This window comes from Podarcis pityusensis (assembly GCF_964106645.2).
Source record: "Podarcis pityusensis genome assembly, chromosome: 4".
Lineage (NCBI taxonomy): Eukaryota > Metazoa > Chordata > Lepidosauria > Squamata > Lacertidae > Podarcis > Podarcis pityusensis.
Window position 1 is genome coordinate 64853759 of NC_138027.1, and position 20818 is coordinate 64874576.

Here is a 20818-nt window from a genome sequence, read left to right on the forward strand (position 1 = left end):
TAAAAGAGTTGATACAGAGTACACATGTTCCACGGGGCCTCTTTTAAAAGATTCACCCTGTATACATGTTTATCTATGAGAATGCCATAGCCCACTCAACCAGTTCAATCTGCTGAACTGGCACTGTTACAGGTCCCCCATAATACCCATTCTGTGTGGCTAATAAATTGATATTTTAGTTTCTTCACTGTACTCTTTTTGGTGCCTGCTAAAAACATTTTTATTTAGACTAGCTTACCCAGATATGTAGAATGTTGGCGAGTGTTTTCATCTGTTTTTCATTTATGGCTAATTTTAATTTTTTTGCATGTTTCAAATATTTATTTATTTTTGCCAAAAAAAATTCTCTTTGTAAATCACTTTGAGAATATTTACAACCAAGCAGTGTATAATATACGGGACGCGGGTGGCACTGTGGGTAAAACCCCAGTGCCTAGGACTTGCTGATCGTATGGTCGGCGGTTCGAATCCCCACGGCGGGGTGAGCTCCCGTCTTTCAGTCCCAGCTCCTGCCCACCTAGCAGTTCGAAAGCACCCCTAAGGGCAAGTAGATAAATAGGTACCGCTTTATAGCGGGAAGGTAAATGGCGTTTCCGTGTGCTGTGCTGGTGCTGGCTCACCAGAGCAGCTTCGTCACGCTGGCCACGTGACCCGGAAGTGTCTCCGGACAGCGCTGGCCCCCGGCCTCTTAAGTGAGATGGGCGCACAACCCTAGAGTCGGACACGACTGGCCCATACGGGCAGGGGTACCTTAGTGTATAATATGTGTGTGTGTACTCTCTCTCTCTCTCTCTCTCTCTCTCACACACACACACACATATATGCAGCAGTATGTATACCCAATAAAAATATATATTCTGACAGCTGAAAAGTAATGCATCTTTTAGGTTTTAATTAGAAATGCAAAATATCTTGCAAAGAACTGTTCCAATATAAACTTCTAAAGCACAGCAGGAACCCCCAACACAGCATGTAATAAAAACAATTTAAAATGCACAAATCCTGCATGCTTGGGTGGTGGTCCAAGCTGGTGCCTCAGCCAGGTTGCTTCATGGAAGGGCCACCTCTGTCAGGAGTATTTAGCTTTTACCCATTCTATATTCATAGGAAAAGTTGTTTTTAAAAGAGAGCATTTGCATAAAGAGAGCCCCAGCAACTACAGTTAGCAATCCTAACACCTGAGTTTTGTCAAAACAGAAGAACAGCATCCTGTTCTCACATGGGCCAACCAGATGCCTGTGGGAAGCTGCAAGCAGGACACAAGAGCATTCTCTCCTTCTGCTGTTTCCAGCAACTGGCATTCAGAAGCACTGCTGCCTCTCATCATGGAGTCCAAGCACAGCCATCATGGTTAGTAAACGTCAAATCCATGAATTTGTCTTATCTTTTATTCAAGATCACAAGCTGCAACATTCCCTCATAGAGGAGTTGCTCCACCCCTTGGGTCATTTTGGTTGCCCTTTTCTGAACCTTTTCTAACTACAATATCCTTTTTGAGGCACCCAGACCTGTACACAGTATTCAGGGCCGGATTTAGGTTTGATGAGCCCCTAAGCTACTGAAGGTAATGGGGCCCTTTATATGTCCAGCTTTCCTTTGTCAACAACAAATTGTCGCTGTTTTTTGTGCTGAATATATGCTATATGGTAATTTATGGACCTAATAGGTATCTAAAGCCATTTGCACATAACAAATAGGAGCCTACACAACACAAAACACGGTTGCTGTATGTAGATTTTATTTTATTTGTTTTTTATCTTATATTTTGGAAATGTACATCCAGATTTTTTCCCCTTTACATTTTTTGGGGGGGCCCCAAGAGAGTGGGGCACTAGGCTATAGCTTGTTTAGCTTATACGTCAATCTGGCACTGACAGTATTCCAAATGCAGTCATATCTTATACTTGTAGGCTTTATTATCCGTGGCTTTATTTTCAATTGCTTTCCTGATGTTCTCTAGCATGGAATTTGCCTTTCTCGCAGCTGCCACTCATAGGTCAGTATCTTCATTAAGCTATCAGCTACAACCCCGAGGTCTCATTCATCCAACCACTAGTTGGAATCCAGAGAAAAAAGGCAGCAGGGTCTTCCCAGTAGCATTCATTGTTGAATGTACATTTTAGCTACCTTTTATTAATCTGCTTCCTAAAGTAAACAACACTAATTGTCAATCACCTTTTGAACCACACTTTAGACATGTGCTTAATCATACTTGTTACCCTTGTCTGAACTGCCTTCAGATCAGCAATCTTATCTTGGCAATGAGGTGACCAGAACTGCGCACAATATTCTTGACGAGGGCACATTGCTAATTGGTCTAATGGCATTATAATCCTCTCTGTGTTATGCATTGATATCCGGCTTGTTCATTGCCTGAGGCAGCATATTAAACAAGGATCGCAACAGTAGTGCCCCTAATTTTAGCCTGATCTTTTCCCCTGAGTTATTAACGTATTACCTACATAATAGTGATTTCTATGTGCTTAATTTAAATTACACTGTGGGTTCATTCAGTCTAAGACCCACTCAGAACAGACCCACTGAAATGACCAAGTTAAATTTCAGTGGGTCTACTCTGAGTAATACCTAGTTGAATTGTGTTGGTTCAGTGCTAAACTCTTATTGCAGGAATTATAGCTCAGTCAGTAGAGCATATGACTCAATCTCAGGTTCATGAGTTTGAACCCCACATTGGGCAAACAATACCTGCATTGCAGGGGGTTAGAATAGATGGCCCTCATGGTTTCTTCCAATTCTATGATTATTCTATGAATTTTCTAATCTCAAAAGGTAGTATATCCCCATTTTAACCATTCTGATGTTTCTCTTTCATCCTCAAATTGTGGTAAATGGGCATTTTAGAAATTTAAGAACATAGGAAGATCTTCCCCTTACTGTGCAACCACTAAATATGTTCTCTGTTTCCTCCCAACCTCCTGGAGCAGATTTAGGAAGGGTGGGCATTGGGAGAGGAGAAAAGTGCCATTGCACAAGCTGAAACCTTTGCACTGACAGAACCACTTAGCAGGATACCGACCAGTGAGTTTTCCTCCTCCCTTACTCTGCGATGGCCCAATGAGAAACCTGTGCACCTATGCATATACCCATGAGGACAGGAGAAAATATTTCATGTCCTACAGAGACCCCTCTGCGCCCCGGAAGTATGTGTTTGCAGGGCTCCGAATTGAGTCAAGTGTATATTTGGGTGTTGAATGATTTGATGATAAAAAATAAACTTTACTGTGGAACACCTGTTGGATGTATAATACTACATTTGGAATGGGTACAGGCACAAAACCAGAACATATGCTCATAAATTCAACATCAAACAGGTAAGTGCTTGGTTGCTGAAGAGAAAAAGAAATACTATATTGGATACCAACTTTCTTTTTATCAACAGAACAGAGTTCACATTTATGGATCAGGTTGTTTCTGCCTCCCACTTTGCTCTGTGGCCCATTGTTTGCCCTCCCTGATATGGGTTGGAAAGGGTTGGAAACTGGGTGCAATAAGGGGGGGGGGGGGAGTGCTGCAAAGCTGAAAGGAATTGCACTCTCCCTTGTGAATGGAGGACCAACATAGCATCCAACCCATGATGTTTTCATCTACTCTATTAAATACCCCAATGAATAGTGTTACTATTGTGGGGTAGAGAGACACACTTTAAAATACCTGAACTGAGGAGGGCTGTGGGCTCCAGTGTAGATTTGCTCTCTTGCACCTTCTGGTCTAAAGGCATTGCATCTCACCTAAGATTTAAAAACAGCAACAAGAAGCCAGTGAATTTATCTCTACCTAAAATCCTCAATATAGTTCATTTATTTCTTTTATTTTAAATATTACTCAACCAATCTTCACCAAAAGATTCCAGAGTCACATATGTAAACAGTTGTGGGCTCCAAACATTTTTTTTCCAGCACTTTATTTTCACATGGAAGATTTTTCTGTTCCGTAAATTCATAAATTGCAATGCATTGGATGCCAACTGCAATAAACATACTAAATTGATCACTCTAGGACACCAGGAAATGTTCAAATGCTAACCGAAAAATTTCCCGTGCACAGTTAAGGAATTTCCCTCTTCATTTTTTTCCAGGAAAACACACATTACTGGTACAAAAATATGAATAAAACTATTCACGTGCCATCAATACGATGTAAAGATAAATCAATCAATGTAGAGAACAAGGCAAGAGGCAATCAAAACACTAAAAATTAAAAAGCATTTAAATCAATCTGTTTACAACTGGTATTGTCGGACCAGACAGGTGCGAACAGAACAGTGTCAGCTAAAATATTCAAGAGCAGCCTTGTACACACTTATACATGCCCATGTAACTGTACAAGAGAGTTGAACTTCCTGTGAATGAGGACAGAGTCATGGGGCAGAGCTGCCTCATGAGCCTGCTGGAAGCAACATCACTGCCACTTAACTGGGAGCAGGGAGAGGCAAGGAAGAGGCCATGTCAGGGCTGTGCACAGATGGGAGCATCAAATTGGCTCCACTACAATCAGGAAGCCATGAACAAGCTGTCATGGCTCCAGGTCATGTTTGGACCAAAACAAACCATGATCCTCCATTTTGGCTTAACGCTAAGCCAGGGTTCTGTTACTCTCACAGGAGGAACAAAGGAAGAGCCATGGTAGGCCCATCAATTACTGTTTACTATGAAGTGCAATTGGGAAAGGTGGAGGGCACAATTGGGAAAGATGGAGGGCACAAGGAGAAGGGGACGACAGAGGACAAGATGGTTGGACAGTGTTCTTGAAGCTACCAGCATGAGTTTGACCAAACTGTGGGAGGCAATGGAAGACAGGAGTGCCTGACGTGCTCTGGTCCATGGGGTCACAAAGAGTCGGACATGATTAAATGACTCAACAACAACAACAACAACAACAACATGAAGTGCAAAGTCAGCCAATCTCTGAGTAGGTATGGTTTGTGCTTATAAAGGAGAAGGCGGGAAGTGAGAGAAAGAGAAGGAAAAGAGATGGCAGCTTGCTCCCCCCCAGATCTACACTCCAAGAAAAGCTGTGAATTAAGAAAGTTCTTTTTGTAATCAAGCAGAATTGTCTATTCACACTAAGCGAGCAGCTAAATACATACATCCATTCTGAACGGGCATCTTGTACTACTCACATGAGCGTAACTTAGAAAGAAGAGCTGATTGTGGGTGAAGTCAATGCCTGGTAATAGGGCCTCTTCCTCTCCTTGTCTCTTTTCTTTGATCCACTTCCTATAGGCCTGATGAGAAGCACAATGAACACATTTAACTAGGTGCAAATTTCATCAACCCTTGTTACTCAATGTGGGGAGTGTGTGTGAGTGAGTGAGAGAGAGAGCACGCTTAGAAGCAAAAAGAGCTGCTTACCCTGAAAGCCTCTCGCAAACCTCCATTATCTGCAATGTTTTCTGCCAAAGTCCTCTTTCCTTTGACCTGGTGGAAGGAAAGAATATCAAGAATCCAAATTGTTTATATTTGTAAATTGCTTAGAAGTCACTCGGGCAATTAAGAGGTGCATAAAATAAAATAATAATAATTTTAAAATAATTAAACTCTACCCCATAGCTTTGTCCCCATAGCCAACTGGTTTCCATGATATTGTAAAAGATAGTATATATTATCATCCATCACTGCTCTTGCACTTACATTCAAGCCCGCTTTCTTCCAATAATAGTTGTTGTACTGATTGACCATACATTTTGTTTTCTCTTTAAATTGCTCTTCAGAGTCCAAAGACCACCAGGGATCCAAATTTCCATTTTTGTCATATTTGCGGCCTGCATTTTTTGTTTTTCAGAAAGGAAATTTTCTTTTTTTACAATTAATGTGAACATGAGGATTGAGCAAATAAAACCGCACACATTTCTTAAACCACCCCGCAAATGTTTGCTTATATGAATCTACTCTTCTAGAGACTGGTAAAACTACCCATTTCTTGCTTTTGTGGACATTTCCCCCCAAGGGAGAGTATAACATCATTATGAGTTACAGTCACTTAAAAGACTCCATCTAAGGAAGAAATTTGGGGTACTCAGTGCTTCTTTGGCAAAAAATAAAATAAATGAGGTGTCATTGGTATCAGCATAAAATTTCTGCCATGGGCAGCAAAAAGAAAGAGGTACTCTGTATCACTGAGTACTGTTACAGACACAAAAAAGCATTGGACATATTCTTTTCAATTTGCATTATAAAGCATTTTATTCCCCCCCCCCCCCGGCTTCTTCAGAGAATCTACAAAAAAACTTCAGAAATTTTCAAGCTTCCTTCAAAAAAAAATTAAAAAGGGGAGATTGCCCTCAGCCTTCCCTGACAAAGTTACCCTTTGAAGGGGCTTGACAACTGATGGCAGTGACAGCTTGGCAAGGTCTCCTTGCACCACCATACAGTCCTCACGATACATTTAAAACATAACTTCTCCCAAAGAATCCTGGGGACTACAGTTTCCCCCCATTACAGAGTTACCAACGCCAGCCTCTTTAACAATATACAGTACATAACTGTCAACTTTCAGATTTGAAAATAAGGGCTCAGCAGCCTCACCTGTCCTGGGGACAGTCTACTGGATATCTAACAATCTGGGATAGCAGCGGGAAGCAGCAGGAAATGGCACTGAAATAAGGGAATTTCCCGCAAAAAAAGGGAAGACTGACAGCTATGATACAGTACTCAGGATCCTCTGTGGTACGTCATGTACATTGGATGTGCTTTAAATGCATGTCAGTGGATCTGTCAGTAGTTATCTTTTCTTGTCAATAAATAAGCCATATGTTTGAGTACTCACCATTATTATCAAATCCATGGGTAAACTCATGCCCAACAATTACTCCAATGGCACCGTAGCTTAAAGACCTGTAGAAGAAAGGAGAGTGTACACACTCACATAAATTTCGTAAGACTGTGCAACAGAATGCAGTTATTTGGGCATCAAGAATTTAAAAACAAAGGCATTTTGTCCAAAAGACAGAGGGAAAGAGAAAAAGAAAAATGCTGTTTAATGCAGGGGTGATGGACATTTTTAAAGGCCAAGGAGTACATTTCTTCATGGAGAACATTTCAGGGGGGCTGCGTGCCAGAGGCAGAAGTGAGCAGAGCAACAGGTGCGACTCTTGATACAGGAGGCTACATTCCTGCTATGCAAAAGTCAGAGATTTTCTATACACAGAAACCCAAACATTCCTCCTCCTCCATGCAGGCAAGCGAGAGCATTTTCGCAGTTCAAGGACACATTTTAGCCAGATAATCATTTATAAATGCACAAATTATTTATAGTCTAGCCAACCAATAAAAATATGTTGGTTGTGCCTAATGAGCGCCTTTGTATTGATTTGTTTGTTACTCTTGCTTATTTCTAGGGCACCGACCACAGCTAGTGCTCTGTATGTAACACTGAAAACAAACAAAACAATAGAGGCCTTGCCCTCTGGTTTACAACTTAGTCTAGATACAAAAAGGGGAAGAAGAGAGTAGAAGAAATGGAGGCGTTCAAGATCCGTGAAATGCCAGATGAGTTTCTATCAGTGTTTAAATACACCAACGGTAGAAGCCAGATGGATGCCATGAGATAAAGAATTGCAATGGCAGGTAGCAGCAGGGGAGAATGGATGAAGTCCGGGAACGACAGATATAATTAGGGGGGGGGGTTATTAAGGGTCAATGTACCAAAGGAGCGATGAAAGAAGCGGGGTGGGGGGAGCACAGACAGATAAAAGAGCCTAGAGAGATGTGGAAAGAATGAAGTCATTTTGTAGGCAACTGAAGACATTTAAATAGAATACAAGAAGGGAAAAGAAGCTAAGAAATAAAGCAGGATTTCTTGGTCCTATGTCTATCTTTAGAAGAGAACAATAGAAATATTATTTTAATCCAGATTGGCATTTACAAAACAAAATTAATTCAACTGGCTTTTTAATTCTGCTTCTCTACAGAAACTTGAAACATTTCTTAGTTAGCTGAATAATTAGTCAGTTAATAATATACATGAGTTAGTAGGGCAGCTGTGACCCTCTAGATGTTGTTGCACTCAACTCTCAGCATACTCAGCCAGCATGGCCAATGGTCCAGGAAAATTGGAGTTGTAGTCCAACACCACCTAGAAAACCACAAGTCCCCCACCCAAACATTGTTTTAGAAGAGGAGGCTGGGATTTCAAAATCATCTCTCACAAGATTTAACAATCCAAAACATGCCTTCTGAGTAATGTCTAAAACCTGAAGTCTGGTTTCATTTAAACCCTACTTTTTTCTTTTGTTATGCCCTCCATGAAACATAGCTGGCATGTAATAAAACGCTTCATACTGATATGTTGTTGTTTTTTTCTATCAGTGCAAAATTCCATTATAGGCCTGAGGTTAAAATTATACATTCTGTGACAAGTTTATTATTTTATATTGCATTGTAGACAGGTGTGGCATAAGATATGGAATACAATCTTAAGAGTTAGACTGTTCAAGTTTTGATAATATCAAGCGGTGTGCCTAGAATATAAAACCAACCCAGATCTCAGCATCTTTCTTTGTGACTGAGAAATATTGGAACAACGGCACAATACCCAATGCATGATCTGTATGAGAAATGCCGTTGTGCTCATGTCCTGCTTGTGGGTTTCACATGGATCCTGGACTTGGGCATTGTACACACTAACCCATTAGTAGAAGAACAATGGAGTTTTTCCTCAGTCTAGAATCGCTAATGCTTGTCCTCAAAATGATGTTCTCAATCCAGATTGATTCTGGATCCTGCTGTCCACAAGAGAGGGTGGGGTTACTTGATGTGTATTTGTAAGTGATGATTGCCATCTAAGTATACACCCACCAACAACATCACTGGGCATGTGTGGGTGAATCTTCCATTACTGGGACCACCTACATCTGTTTTCAAATGGACACACTGCTGCGTAACGCACAATGAATCTGCTATGAGCTTTTCAGAATGAAATGGGTTTCTCAAGAACGGCTTTTCAGTGGCAAATAAAGATTCAAGAGATCTCGACTGTGTGTGGACTATGTAGCAAAAACGGCCTCCATCTGGGGATAGCTCAGTTGGTAGAGCATGAGTTTCAGCCCCACATTGGGCAAAAGATTCCTGCATTGCAGGAGGTTGTGCTAGATGGTCCCTTCCAACTCTAGAATAATTCGCAGAGGGATTGATTGTAAAACCACTCTGGGAACTGTAGCTTCTGGGAGGAGAACAGGAGTCTCCTAACAACTCGCTTTCCAAAAAAATGGTGTGAGTGTAGCCTTTATGTGCATAGAAACCCCTGACATTTGCATGGCTGGAATGTAGCTTACTGTACAAAAGTAAGAGTCATTTCCCTTGCTCCTCACACTTTTGCCTCTGGCCTTGCTCACTACTTTCATGTGGCTGGTGAGGGAACATAGTCGTCAGGCAGCCATAGGTTCTGACCCCTGAAGTACAACAAAAACTACACATATCTCCTGATTTTCCAACTTTCTCAAGAATATCTACTATGTCGACTTCATTTAGCAAATTATTTGCCAGTTCATTTCCCTTTAGGTTCCTTTTATTTATTTTTCATACCCATACATACAGCATTTTAGTTTTAAGACTTTGCTTTTACCTGGGATATTCTTTTCCCCAAAAGAATGGCTTCTGGAGCTCTCCTGCTGGGAATCCTGTGATTTAAAAAAAGAGAGAGGCGTAGTAAATTCAGGTCAACTGAGTTCTGAAGCCAGGGCTTTTCTAAGTCTTTTCAGATACTTCCCACTCTTAAGATCAGTGGAGTTAATCAAATGGTTAACATGACCATATATGAATCAGGAACACTGCATTGCCCTTATGAATGGACCAGATGCCGAGGCCAGGCAGGCAAAATTTAAAACACATTTAATAAAAGCATTAGCTAAATTTTTAGTTTTTTCACCCTTTTTTTGTAAAATGGATAACAGTTTAAAAACAACAACAGCAGACCTAATGTTTAAATGAGTGGGGTTTTTAGTAATACAGAGAAGCAGTGGTGGCACCATTATATCTGTGGGATGACTTGTAGCTGTTTTTCCTTCAAAACAAAAATTAAGCATCCTTTTTGAAGAGAGTGATCACGTAATGTATAGTCTGCTCCTGATATAAAGAGCTTGCGGTTGCTGATTAGAAGGAATATTGAACTCTTCTAATCTCCCACCTGTCAAAGACAGCAAACTAATCGATCGATTAAATATATTTATATACTACCCTTCATCAGTTTACAGAATGGAAGTATCAATAAGCAATAAAACCGTGCAACAAAAGCAACCTGCAGATAAAAACAGAGCCATCAGCAAGTTTTTAAAATGCGTAAAAGACTTCAAAGCCCCAGACATGTTATATTAACCCTTTAAGAAAATCACAACTGCTCAGAGTGTTCTCATCCCCTTCGGATGTCAGAGGATGGGGCTTAAAGCCACTTCTGGACCTAAGAATAATCATTCCTATAATCTGCTTTCTTTTGTATATTTGCTGCTCCTTTTCCAACTATGCAATTTCTCTCTGTTTCGTTCACCCTCCTCTTGTCTTCCTGTTCCATCTTTCTCTGTTGCTTATATAGAGCAGAAACAATCCTTCCCATCCCTCTGATTTTCTTCCCCTGGACTCCTTCCAGCCCGTTATCATGAGCAGGAAGCCAAACTGCTTTGTCGCTCTCAGATGCATCACAGCTTCCACAGCTGAAGGTGGCCAGGCACTCCAACCTATCATCTCTCAGGAAAGGAAATGGGCAAATACTTCTGCTTTAGGTGACACCTGAGGCAGTTCTCCTTGGTGGTTAGCTTTAAAGGGCAGCAGACTAAAGAGCAGAGGAAACTGAGTTACGGGTGTCCTAATAAGTGATCAAATAGCAGCAGAGAGCATAACCTAAACAGTCTCTACTTGCCATACCTGGTTCTGTATCACAGGCTTTCAATGCCATGTCATGTCATATTATATGCATCCATGGAAAGATTCTACATAATTTGATTTCACATTTAGTTCAATAAAGGTATTGCTTTGGTTTCCTCTTCTCTCTATTTTTTTATTTATTCCTGCTAATACACCACAAAAAAATCCATTGAAACAAAACACCATGCTGCAAGTGAGTCAGACAATGATTCACTTGCCTAAATGCACATCCACACACAGTTTGCGAAGTGCCCCTGTGATTGCTTCATCATATTCTTAACTTTCAGGTCAATGGATTTCCTAGACTTCTGGATTGGGTGTGAACTGGGCACATGAAAAGGAAATCGTATGACTGCTTTGCCATATGCCAAACTCTGTACAGACCCTGTTAAGAAGTCTGCAGGATCTCATATTACTTGGCTTTTGCTTTCAGCAAATGTTGGCAGAGGAAACCCATGCCTTGAAAGTACTCTCTTTAAGGGATAGAACAAAAACACCCGCCCTATAACTTGCAGCCTACAGCTTACAGGAGTTAGCAAACTTTTTCAGGAGGGGGCCGGTCCACTGTCCCTCAGACCTTGTGGGGGGCCGGATTATATTTTGAAAAATAATGAATGAATTCCCCACAAACAACCCAGAGATGCCTTTTAAATAAAAGCACACATTCTACTCATGTAAAAACCCCAGGCAGGCCCCATAAATAACCCAGAGATGTATTTTAAATAAAAGGGCACATTCTACTCATGTAAAAACATGCTGATTCCCAGACCGTCCGCGGGCCGGATTTGGAAGACAATTTGGCCAGATCCGGCCCCCGGGCCTTAGTTTGCCTACCCATGGCTTAGGGCTAAGAGTTAGCATTGTCAGAGATGATTGTTTCAATGCACACATATTTGCTTTTCAAAGAGCCCAGCTAGCCTTGCCTCCATAATCCCCTTAAGAAGAGAAAAAATCCTCACCAGCAAGCGACTCATTTATTAAGCTGATGGAGCCATTTCTAAAAATTGATGGAACATCCTCCTATTGGGACGGGAGGCTTTCAGCACTTTCCTTACAGCATCATTTCAAGGGATACACTAAATGTAACTCATGTCGAGTGAAGCAACAAGCAGCATGTTCCTTTGGCCTGCCCATCTGCTATCTGCCGGCTGCTGTTCCCCTGCTGCCTTGGCCACCTGTTTTGGCACTGATGTATGAGACAGGCAAATTGCGGAAACTTATATTCTGGGGATCACAGTATCTCTAATGGTCTATGGTTGTTTGGAACTTGTCAAATAAGCTGATTTCTATGCTGTAAAAACAATTTAATTATACTAGTGTGGAGAGCAAGGCTTCCTTGATTTATTTATTTTTAAATCATAGCCTATCTGGAAGTGTGAATTTTTATTTCTGCCATGTGTGCTGTTCAGTATCTCAGCTTCATAGCACACAACCATTCTAACTAAATACATATTTTTTACCCAGTAGAATAACTATATATATATTAAGGTCTAGGCAGTGTGGATTTTATTTTAAGGAGTTTACTCTCACAGCTCTGTGGAGGATTTTAGAGAGTGTCGCCATCACATCATCTGTTAGTGGTAAGCTAAGGATCCATAATTGCTGTTTTGATGTTGGACTTCCAATATTATTATTATTGTTTATTAAATTTATATGCCACCCTTCATCCAAAGAGTACGGAGTGGTTTATAGTATGAAAACACAAAGTACATAATATGCAATATCTAGGGCAGCATGAGATGGAGTTTGGAGGCATCCCCTTCAATCCATTCTGAAAACTGCCTGGAATAAACCCACTTTTACACAACCAGGATCTCAGTTACAACTGGAAAATCATAACCCACGTTTTTATATTATTATTAATCATCATAAACATTTATAAAGTGTCATTTGGGAAAGAGCCAGGGCAGCGGGGGCAAGTTGATAAGCACAAACCATGCCAGAAACTGTGAGCTCTGCATTGCACATCATGCATGCTCTGCTGGTTTTTTCCATTAAAAATCTTCTCTTTTTTGCTAATTAGTGACTATTTTTCAGCAAAGCTACATGTTAGATGTTTTCCGCAGAGTCTGTGCTTGCCACCAGTAAGCGTCTGAATGTTGCCTCTGCACACTCTGTTGATTTCATTAATAGTAAATAGATTACTCCATTATGGAAAGGCACCGTTTAAAAATGGAAAGAGCATATAGTAAAATGTACCTTAATGTTTTCTTGAAGTGCTGTATAGGTACATGCAGACATGTATCCACACCTACAGCTCAGCTGATTCACAAATCAAATCCAGAGATTCATTTCTTGTAATAGGTCTTCAAATGTCATTTAACTGTTTAGAGTAGCCAAATTAATTTTGACTTAAGTGAAATTAGTTGGGTGATCTAATGAAGGTTGCATTTAAGATTGATTAGTTCATTGATTACTTGGCTAATCAAACTCATTAAACTTTAATTTTGCTTAAATGTCTACCAGCGAAATAACATGCCCTATATCTTGTGAAAACAATCCATCAAACATAATTAGCAATAGTACATTTTGAAAAATAAATGCATTAATGAATATTAACATTAGCAGATATTTAGTGAATATAAAAGTTACAAACCAAGACCTGAAGTTTAACAAACTGACTATGGAGGGGAAGATCAATAATGTCCTTGTGAATTTGGTTGGTAATTAAAAGAAAAAAAAGTGGAATGAAGAAACCTGAATTCTTATGAGAAATGGATATCTTTAAAACAGGGTTCAGGAACCTGTGGTACTCCAGATGTTATTGGATTCCAACTCCCATCAGACATCTGATGTAATATATGGTGCAATATGGTCATCTGCACCTTCTTGCCCAGCCTCCAAGGAAGACTTATGTAGAGTACATTACAGTAATCCCCTGTTGAAGTTACCGGTGCATGGATCACTGTGGTAAGCCTATCCCTGTCCAGGAATGGCCATACCTAGCATACCAGCCATAGCTGGGGGGGAAAGCAGTCCACATCATGTAGGCCATTTGTACCTCCATTGCTAGTGCTAGGATGCTAAGACCACCCTAGACTGCTCACTTGCTCTTTCAGAGGAAATCCAGAAAATCCAGAAAAAGCAAATTCCCTAACATACATGTGCAAGGGTACACAAAACATCTGAGAGAAGTTAGTACTAATGAGGAGAATGAGGAGTGCAAACAAAATCAGAAAAGGAATATGTAAGGCAATGATACAAAACCAAAATAATATAAGAACTCAATGAATGATGTGTTAAAATGGAAATTCTATGGAAGCATATTTCTTGTGCAAAACTCCCTATATTAGCATAACTGACTGAATCTCTCTCTCACACACACAGGATGAAACCTTTAAAATTAGTCGGAAAGGCCAGGAGGAGGAGCACTACAAAGATCAAGCTCAGAGACAAAAGGATGAGACATATATACAAAAGAGTAACTTTCAATCTTTAGGAAAATAGGAACAGCTTGAATCTTTTAATTAGCAAGCCTGCTTGAACATGTAAATTCCAGAACGACTCTGCCCATTAGCCATAAGAAAGCTGGTGAGCTGTTTTTAAAGTGCTTTCTAATCAATAAGCTTCTGATTAGCCAGATTATTTATGTACGGGTGGGGGGATCCTGCAGAAAAGTCCAGCAACTATGCGATAATCCCCTCCTTTCTAACTGGGAAGAATGCTGTCATGTACGTCTCTTAATATTTACTTGGCTACCCTTCTAGAACTGCTATGACAAATACATGCCCAATTTGATATGCACATATTTTAATGTAATTTAAATAGGCATTTGTACAAAAAATGAGGAGGCATTCAAAACTAATTTTAACCTTTTTAATCTCACTAAAAGAGAAACTGGACCATACTGAGCAATTATTTCACTGTCTCGCTAGTTTAGGACAGAAATTCATCCACAATAACTTTGTTTCCCGAAAGTATAAATCCCTGTGGGAGAAAAACATGGGGCATGGGATGACACCCACAGCATACATTTAAAGCACATGATTTCCCCCCCAAAAATCCTGGAAACTGTAGTTTACCTTGCATAGAGCTACAGTTCCCAGCACACTTGACATACTACAGTTTTCAGGATTCATTGGAGAAAGCCAGATACTCTGAATGTGCTTTAAATGTATTACACGGATATGGAAAGACAGAGGGATCGAGTGAGGTCTTAAGGCAAAAGGTTTGGGCTTAACCTTCTTCAGCTGCTCTGACCTGAATAGCCACATTGGAGCAATTGAAGGAGAAAACCAGAATGTTTTGTTTTAAGACTTTAATGTCTTTGTTTTATTAGTCAGTATAGTAAATATCTCCTGCCAACCTAGCAGTTTGAAAGCACAAAGTGCAAGTAGATAAACAGGTACCACTCCAGCGGGAAGGTAAACGGCATTTCCTTGCGCTGCTCTGTTTCGCCAGAAGCGGCTTAGTCATGCTGGCCACATGACCCGGAAGCTGTACGCCGGCTCCCTCGGACAATAAAGTGAGATGAGCGCCGCAACCCCAGAGTCAGCCACGACTGGACCTAATGGTCAGGGGTCCCTTTACCTTTATAGTAAATATATGGTTGTAGTGATTCACTACATCCTTTTAGGATCCAAAGAAAACTTTGGTTGAAGTGCTTCTTGATGCTCTGAAGACCATTAACACATAGATAGAAGCCCTATCGCACAATTCTTATGTGATGTAGATCATGCCTATGTACATACAAGAGTCGAGCCATACTTTTAGAATATTTTTTAAACAACCAAATGTTTAGGGTTGCCATATTTCAAAAACTAAAATTCCTGACAGCTGCAAAAAAATTGGTTTTTGTTTTAGATTTTTGGGGGGAACAACCCCAAATTGTTGATTTTTTTAAAAAAAATTAAGCTTTTTGAGCTGTTTCCGCTGCTTTTTCCGGCACATTGCCATACACCTGGGTTTTCCTCCCATTTTGCTGCTTTGGCAAAATTCGCCCCGACACCATTTTTACACCCGAAAACCAGGACATGTCAGGAATTTTCCTGACATATGGCAAGCCTACGCATGTTGTGTACAGTTGTCAGTATACCAAAGTTAACATGTGAAATCCTCCTCTTCATATGCAGATGTTCCATTCAACAGGTCATATTGGTGCCCTGATTGTGTGGAGGATGCGGGGAGGAGTTTGAGCCCTGGTCTTTCTATAGGGGTCCCAATATGTGGTAGTTTAAAAAAAATATATGATGAGGTTGATCTGCCCCAGTCTGTATGTGTACACACCATACACACAAGTTACAAATATATATGGGATAGATATATGTCAAGGAAATGTTTTGCCAAAGCCATTTGGTCACCTGTATGTCAAAATGGCTGGTTATATTCTGTGTTAAATTTAAACTCCGGGGGCGGGGGGGGGGTGTTGCTGTTAACACAGAATCGGTAGTACAGGAAGCAGTTCCTCCAACAAGAATAAACCATTTGAATCAACACCCTGTTTCTTCTTCCTAAGAGATGAATAAGAACCTAATAAGAGCCCATCTAGTCCAGCATCTTGTTCTCACAGTGGCCAACAAGATCCTTGTGGGAAACCCATGAGCAGGACCCGAGCACAAAAGCACTCCACACTTCCCCAGTGTGGTGTAGTGGTTAAGAGCGGTAGTCTCGTAATCTGGTGAACCGGGTTCGCGTCTCCGCTCCTCCACATGCAGCTGCTGGGTGACCTTGGGCCAGTCACACTTCTTTGAAGTCTCTCAGCCCCACTCACCTCACAGAGTGTTTGTTGTGGGGGAGGAAGGGAAAGGAGAATGTTAGCTGCTTTGAGACTACTTAAGGTAAAGGTAAAGGGACCCCTGACCATTAGGTCCAGTCGTGACCGACTCTGGGGTTGCGGCGCTCATCTCACTTTATTGTCCGAGGGAGCTGGCATACAGCTTCCGGGTCATGTGGCCAGCATGACTAAGCTGCATCTGGAGAACCAGAGCAGTGCACAGAAACGCCGTTTACCTTCCCGCCAGAGCAGTACCTATTTATCTACTTGCACTTTGACGTGCTTTCGAACTGCTAGGTTGGCAGGAGCAGGGACCGAGCAACGGGCGCTCACCCCGTCGCGGGGATTCAAACCACCAAAATTCTGATTGGCAAGTCCTAGGCTCTGTAGTTTAACCCACAGCGCCACCCGTGTCCCTCAGGGTAGTGATAAAGTGGGATATCAAATCCAAACTCCTCTTCTTCCTGCAGTTTCCAGCAACTGGTATGTATAATCATAGCCCTGATGCAAGCTAGCACACAGAAATATGCTGCTTGTGTAACTATATACAGCAATAGACAACTCTAAATAAGTGCAGTTCATGCCACATGGATTTGTTGACTCTTGAAAACAGCAGGTAGCAAGATCTCAAGGTCAAACACTAGCGATACAAAAAGGTCAGGAGGAGAGATGCAAGGCACAACTGCTTGTATGCCCATGACTGATTGGTTACGTTTGACAGGTCTCGGCTTCTTGATGCTGTTAGACACAGCTAGCTGTGAAATCCCAGACCAGGAACCCTGACTCTTCTTTTCATTTTTTTCTTTTGGGACAGCTTTGTTTAATCTGCTATAGCATGGCAGCTCTAGGATCCAGATCATACCAAAATGAAAATGAACTTAAACAAAATACCAGAGGATTCAGTCATGACTAATCACAGAGACACATTTTGTGCTGTGAGTCTGCATACAAGCCCTTGTGCTGAAGTTAGCAGGGACAGTCAGTTTTCTCAACCAAAGAAACCAGTAAAATCAGTCTTAAATAACCTTAAACAAGTAAAAATAAAAATGGAGAAATGCCATAATAAAATAAGGCATAGAAAAGGGAGGAAAAACCCAAACTTCAGAATAAAATAATTTCCTTATTGAAGCGAAAGTTTGAAGAGTTAATTGTGCATAACAAATTCGGTACTGAATAATACTGCTCAATTCTGCCTAGCTAAAACTTAGAAACTTTGTTAACTGAGCAGCATATAAATACTTTATTTAAAACACCAACAGCAACAGCAACAACCCTCATTTTATGACCCTGAGCAAAATCAGAGAATTTATCAAGCTTAAAGTCACATGGTTTCAATGCCAAACAAGGTGCAATAATCAAAGACTAACTACTTCACAGGTCCATGCCTTCATGTCTTCTATCTGTTTCTAGCAACATAATTCCTTTAAGCAGAATTTTATTTTTAAAATAAAGGTTAATTTTAAAAAATACATTATCCAGGTATTTGGAAGCTTAGCATGCCTGCATTAAAGGACCTGTCCATCTGTGATGAAAGTTGGCTTTGTAATCTGCAGCAGCTCCCATAATACTAACAGGAGCCCGATCCTATGCATGTTTTTTTTCAGAAGCACATAAAGCTGAGCCAACTTTTTTCAGAAGACCGAGGGTCGTATCCAGCACTGCATGCATGATGTTCCACTTCTGAAGTGGGACTTCCCCTTCCTCTTCTCTCCCTGCACGCCCCCAAATTTTTCTCGATCCATAGACCCACCCAGAGGAAAGGGCAGGACAAGTGGAAGCTACTGCTCCTTTTCTTGCCCCACTGCTCTTCCCTAATACAGGCAGAAAGGAGCAAGGAGAAAGAGCATCAAGGTATGGGATTCTGGAATTGGTAGTAGGTCTCCTGATGAGCTATAGACATCAACAACAGCTGCCCCACAATGCTTAACCCCTGATGTTGTTCCTGGAAACACCCAAGGATGTGATGGTGGCTGGTACCTGAAAACCTTAATAAACCTGAAAACCACTTCTGAAAAATTGGTTCCATGCTGCACTAGCTATGTCTCTATAGGAACCACACGGTATGTGCAGGTACCATGTTACTTTCCAAAGCAATAAGCTTCTTCCTGGTGGGACAGAAAGTGTTATGGTATGGGGCCATGTAATCTGCATACTCTATTTGGCTCCTGTATGGGGCCATTACATGATCATGTTGGAGCAACTCCTAAACTGCAGTAGTAATGTATTAATAGGCCCTCAGAGTCACAACAGCACCAGCTAGCAATTGGCACAGGGAAAGAGAAGATGCGACTTTGATATTCGAGGAAGCAAAGGGGATACCGTTTTTCCCATGTAAGTAATGCGGTTGTAATTTTAATCAAAGTACATTTTACTCACTGATCTGATTGGTCGATGAACTGTAAAAGGCATTGACGGTAGTTGGACTTGTAAACCACCTGCAGAAATAGTGAGAGCAAGTTAGAGTTGATGGTTTTGTGAACAAGACAAACAAACAAAAATAGTGAACTCTGTAAATTGAGACCAGAATATTAAAAAAAATCACCACCACTGCTTTCATGATTTTATGGCTTATGTTCAAAGAGTGGCCGTAGAGCACATCCTTTGCAGGCAGAAGACCCCAGGATCAGTTACCTTACATCTCTAGTTAAAAGGACCAGGCAGAAGATGATGGGGAAAACCCCTGCCTGAGACCATGAAAAAACATGTGCAAGTTGGTGTAGAGAATGCTGAGCTACATGGACTCAACAGTCTGGCTCAGTTTAAGGCAGTTTCATATGGTCATCCATTCCCCACTCTCTGTACACACTTGCAGCTGCATGAATATCACATGGACTTGCGCTCCAGACATCACTAACAACAGCAACAGTGCACTGCACCCACATCCTGTATCATTACAATGTGCAATTAGAACGCTCACTCCCTTTGGCACAAAAAAATCTATTCCTGGTTGTCAGTGTCCCTCCCTGCATACCTTCTTTCGAATAGCTCTTCAAAAAAAAAGGGTCCCACAGCCTAGCACATTCTCCATTCCTCTGGTCAAACTCTTCATTCTTTATGTTCACCCATGGTAAAAATTGTGCTGAAGCTCAGTCAGAAATGTGTTTTGAATATCAGGACAGAATCCAGGGAGTCCCTTCATTTCCCTACACACACACACACACACACACACAGACTTTTTTTCTTCACAATCCATTTCCCTCGTGGTCTTCTTTGTCCTTCTCTCCCCCTCCTTCTAGCACAACACTGTTCCTGACCAGGCTTCACCATCGCAAGCACACTGCAGCATCATACTGATTAAGTAACATCTGGGGAAGTGTAGATTTGTTTCTGAATTGGAACATTTAAAATTAAATATGTGTATTAGGAAACCATATTTGAAAGTCCTTGTTGTTTCAACCATTTGATGGCACCCTGTCTCTCATGATTGAGAATAAATGCAAATAAATCAATTAACACCAGAATCAATGAATGGGAGTGTCTAATAAATCTTCTAAGGGCTAAGCTGCTCAGAAAATTACTTAAGGGCTGTCATAGGCTATGACTTCAGTAACTTTGCTTTTACTTTCTCTGTAAAGAGAAAAATTAGTCTCTCTCTCTCTCTCTCTCTCTCTCTCTCTCTCTCTCTCTAGCCTGAAAGTCCTTTGGGGAGCAAGTGCTTGAGAATGAAGAATTTTTTGGAAAAAATACTTTTAAAATTTGTTTCTGCATTACTGTAGCCAAGGTAGTTTACAACCTATAAAAATATCCAACAAAAATCATCTTGTCATGTATAGCAATTCAAAATATAACTAAAAGCAAATAAGCAAAAATCAAGATATATGTAATGAAGGCACCAGGCAAGCCTCCCTGGGGAGAACATTCCACAGATGGGGAGTCACTGCAAAAAAGGCAGTTCTCATGTTGCCGTCCTCCAAACCTGTCACAGAGGAGGCACATGAAGAAGGGCCTTAGGTGATGATCAAAGGGTCTGGGTCTGTTCATATGGGTAGAGGAGGTCCTTGAGGTATTGCAGTCCTGATCCATTGAATGCTTTATAGGTCAAAACCAACTCTTTGAATTGGGGCCAGAAACTAACTGGCAGCCAGTGTACTAAGGACAGGATTGGCTTTATACACTGTCTTGCCCTGGTGAGCAACTTGGCCACTGAATTCAGCACCAGCTGAAGTTTCTGAATTGTCTTTAGAAGCAGCCCCACGTATAACACAGTGCAGTAATCTAACCTAGATGTTAC

At 41.0% G+C, this 20818-nt stretch overlaps 2 protein-coding genes across 7 annotated transcripts in view; one reads left to right on the forward strand and one right to left on the reverse strand.

Annotated features, from left to right (window-relative positions):
- The window catches only part of LOC308475001 (uncharacterized protein), a 268471-nt gene that overhangs the window by 229995 nt on the left and 17658 nt on the right, over positions 1–20818 (forward strand). The window contains exon 6 of the mRNA XM_081001675.1: positions 1198–1350. Within this exon, the coding sequence (XP_080857801.1) occupies positions 1198–1350 (153 nt within the window). The remainder of the gene's footprint in view (positions 1–1197; positions 1351–20818) is intronic.
- The window catches only part of PHEX (phosphate regulating endopeptidase X-linked), a gene marked incomplete at its 5' end in the record, with an annotated part of 101463 nt that overhangs the window by 2034 nt on the left and 78611 nt on the right, over positions 1–20818 (reverse strand). For all 6 annotated transcript variants that reach the window (XM_081001598.1, XM_081001597.1, XM_081001601.1 and 3 more), the window contains 7 exons: positions 3673–3749; positions 5141–5245; positions 5373–5438; positions 5652–5782; positions 6787–6854; positions 9583–9637; positions 18964–19022. In XM_081001598.1, coding sequence (XP_080857724.1) covers positions 3673–3749; positions 5141–5245; positions 5373–5438; positions 5652–5782; positions 6787–6854; positions 9583–9637; positions 18964–19022 — 561 coding nt within the window. The remainder of the gene's footprint in view (positions 1–3672; positions 3750–5140; positions 5246–5372; positions 5439–5651; positions 5783–6786; positions 6855–9582; positions 9638–18963; positions 19023–20818) is intronic.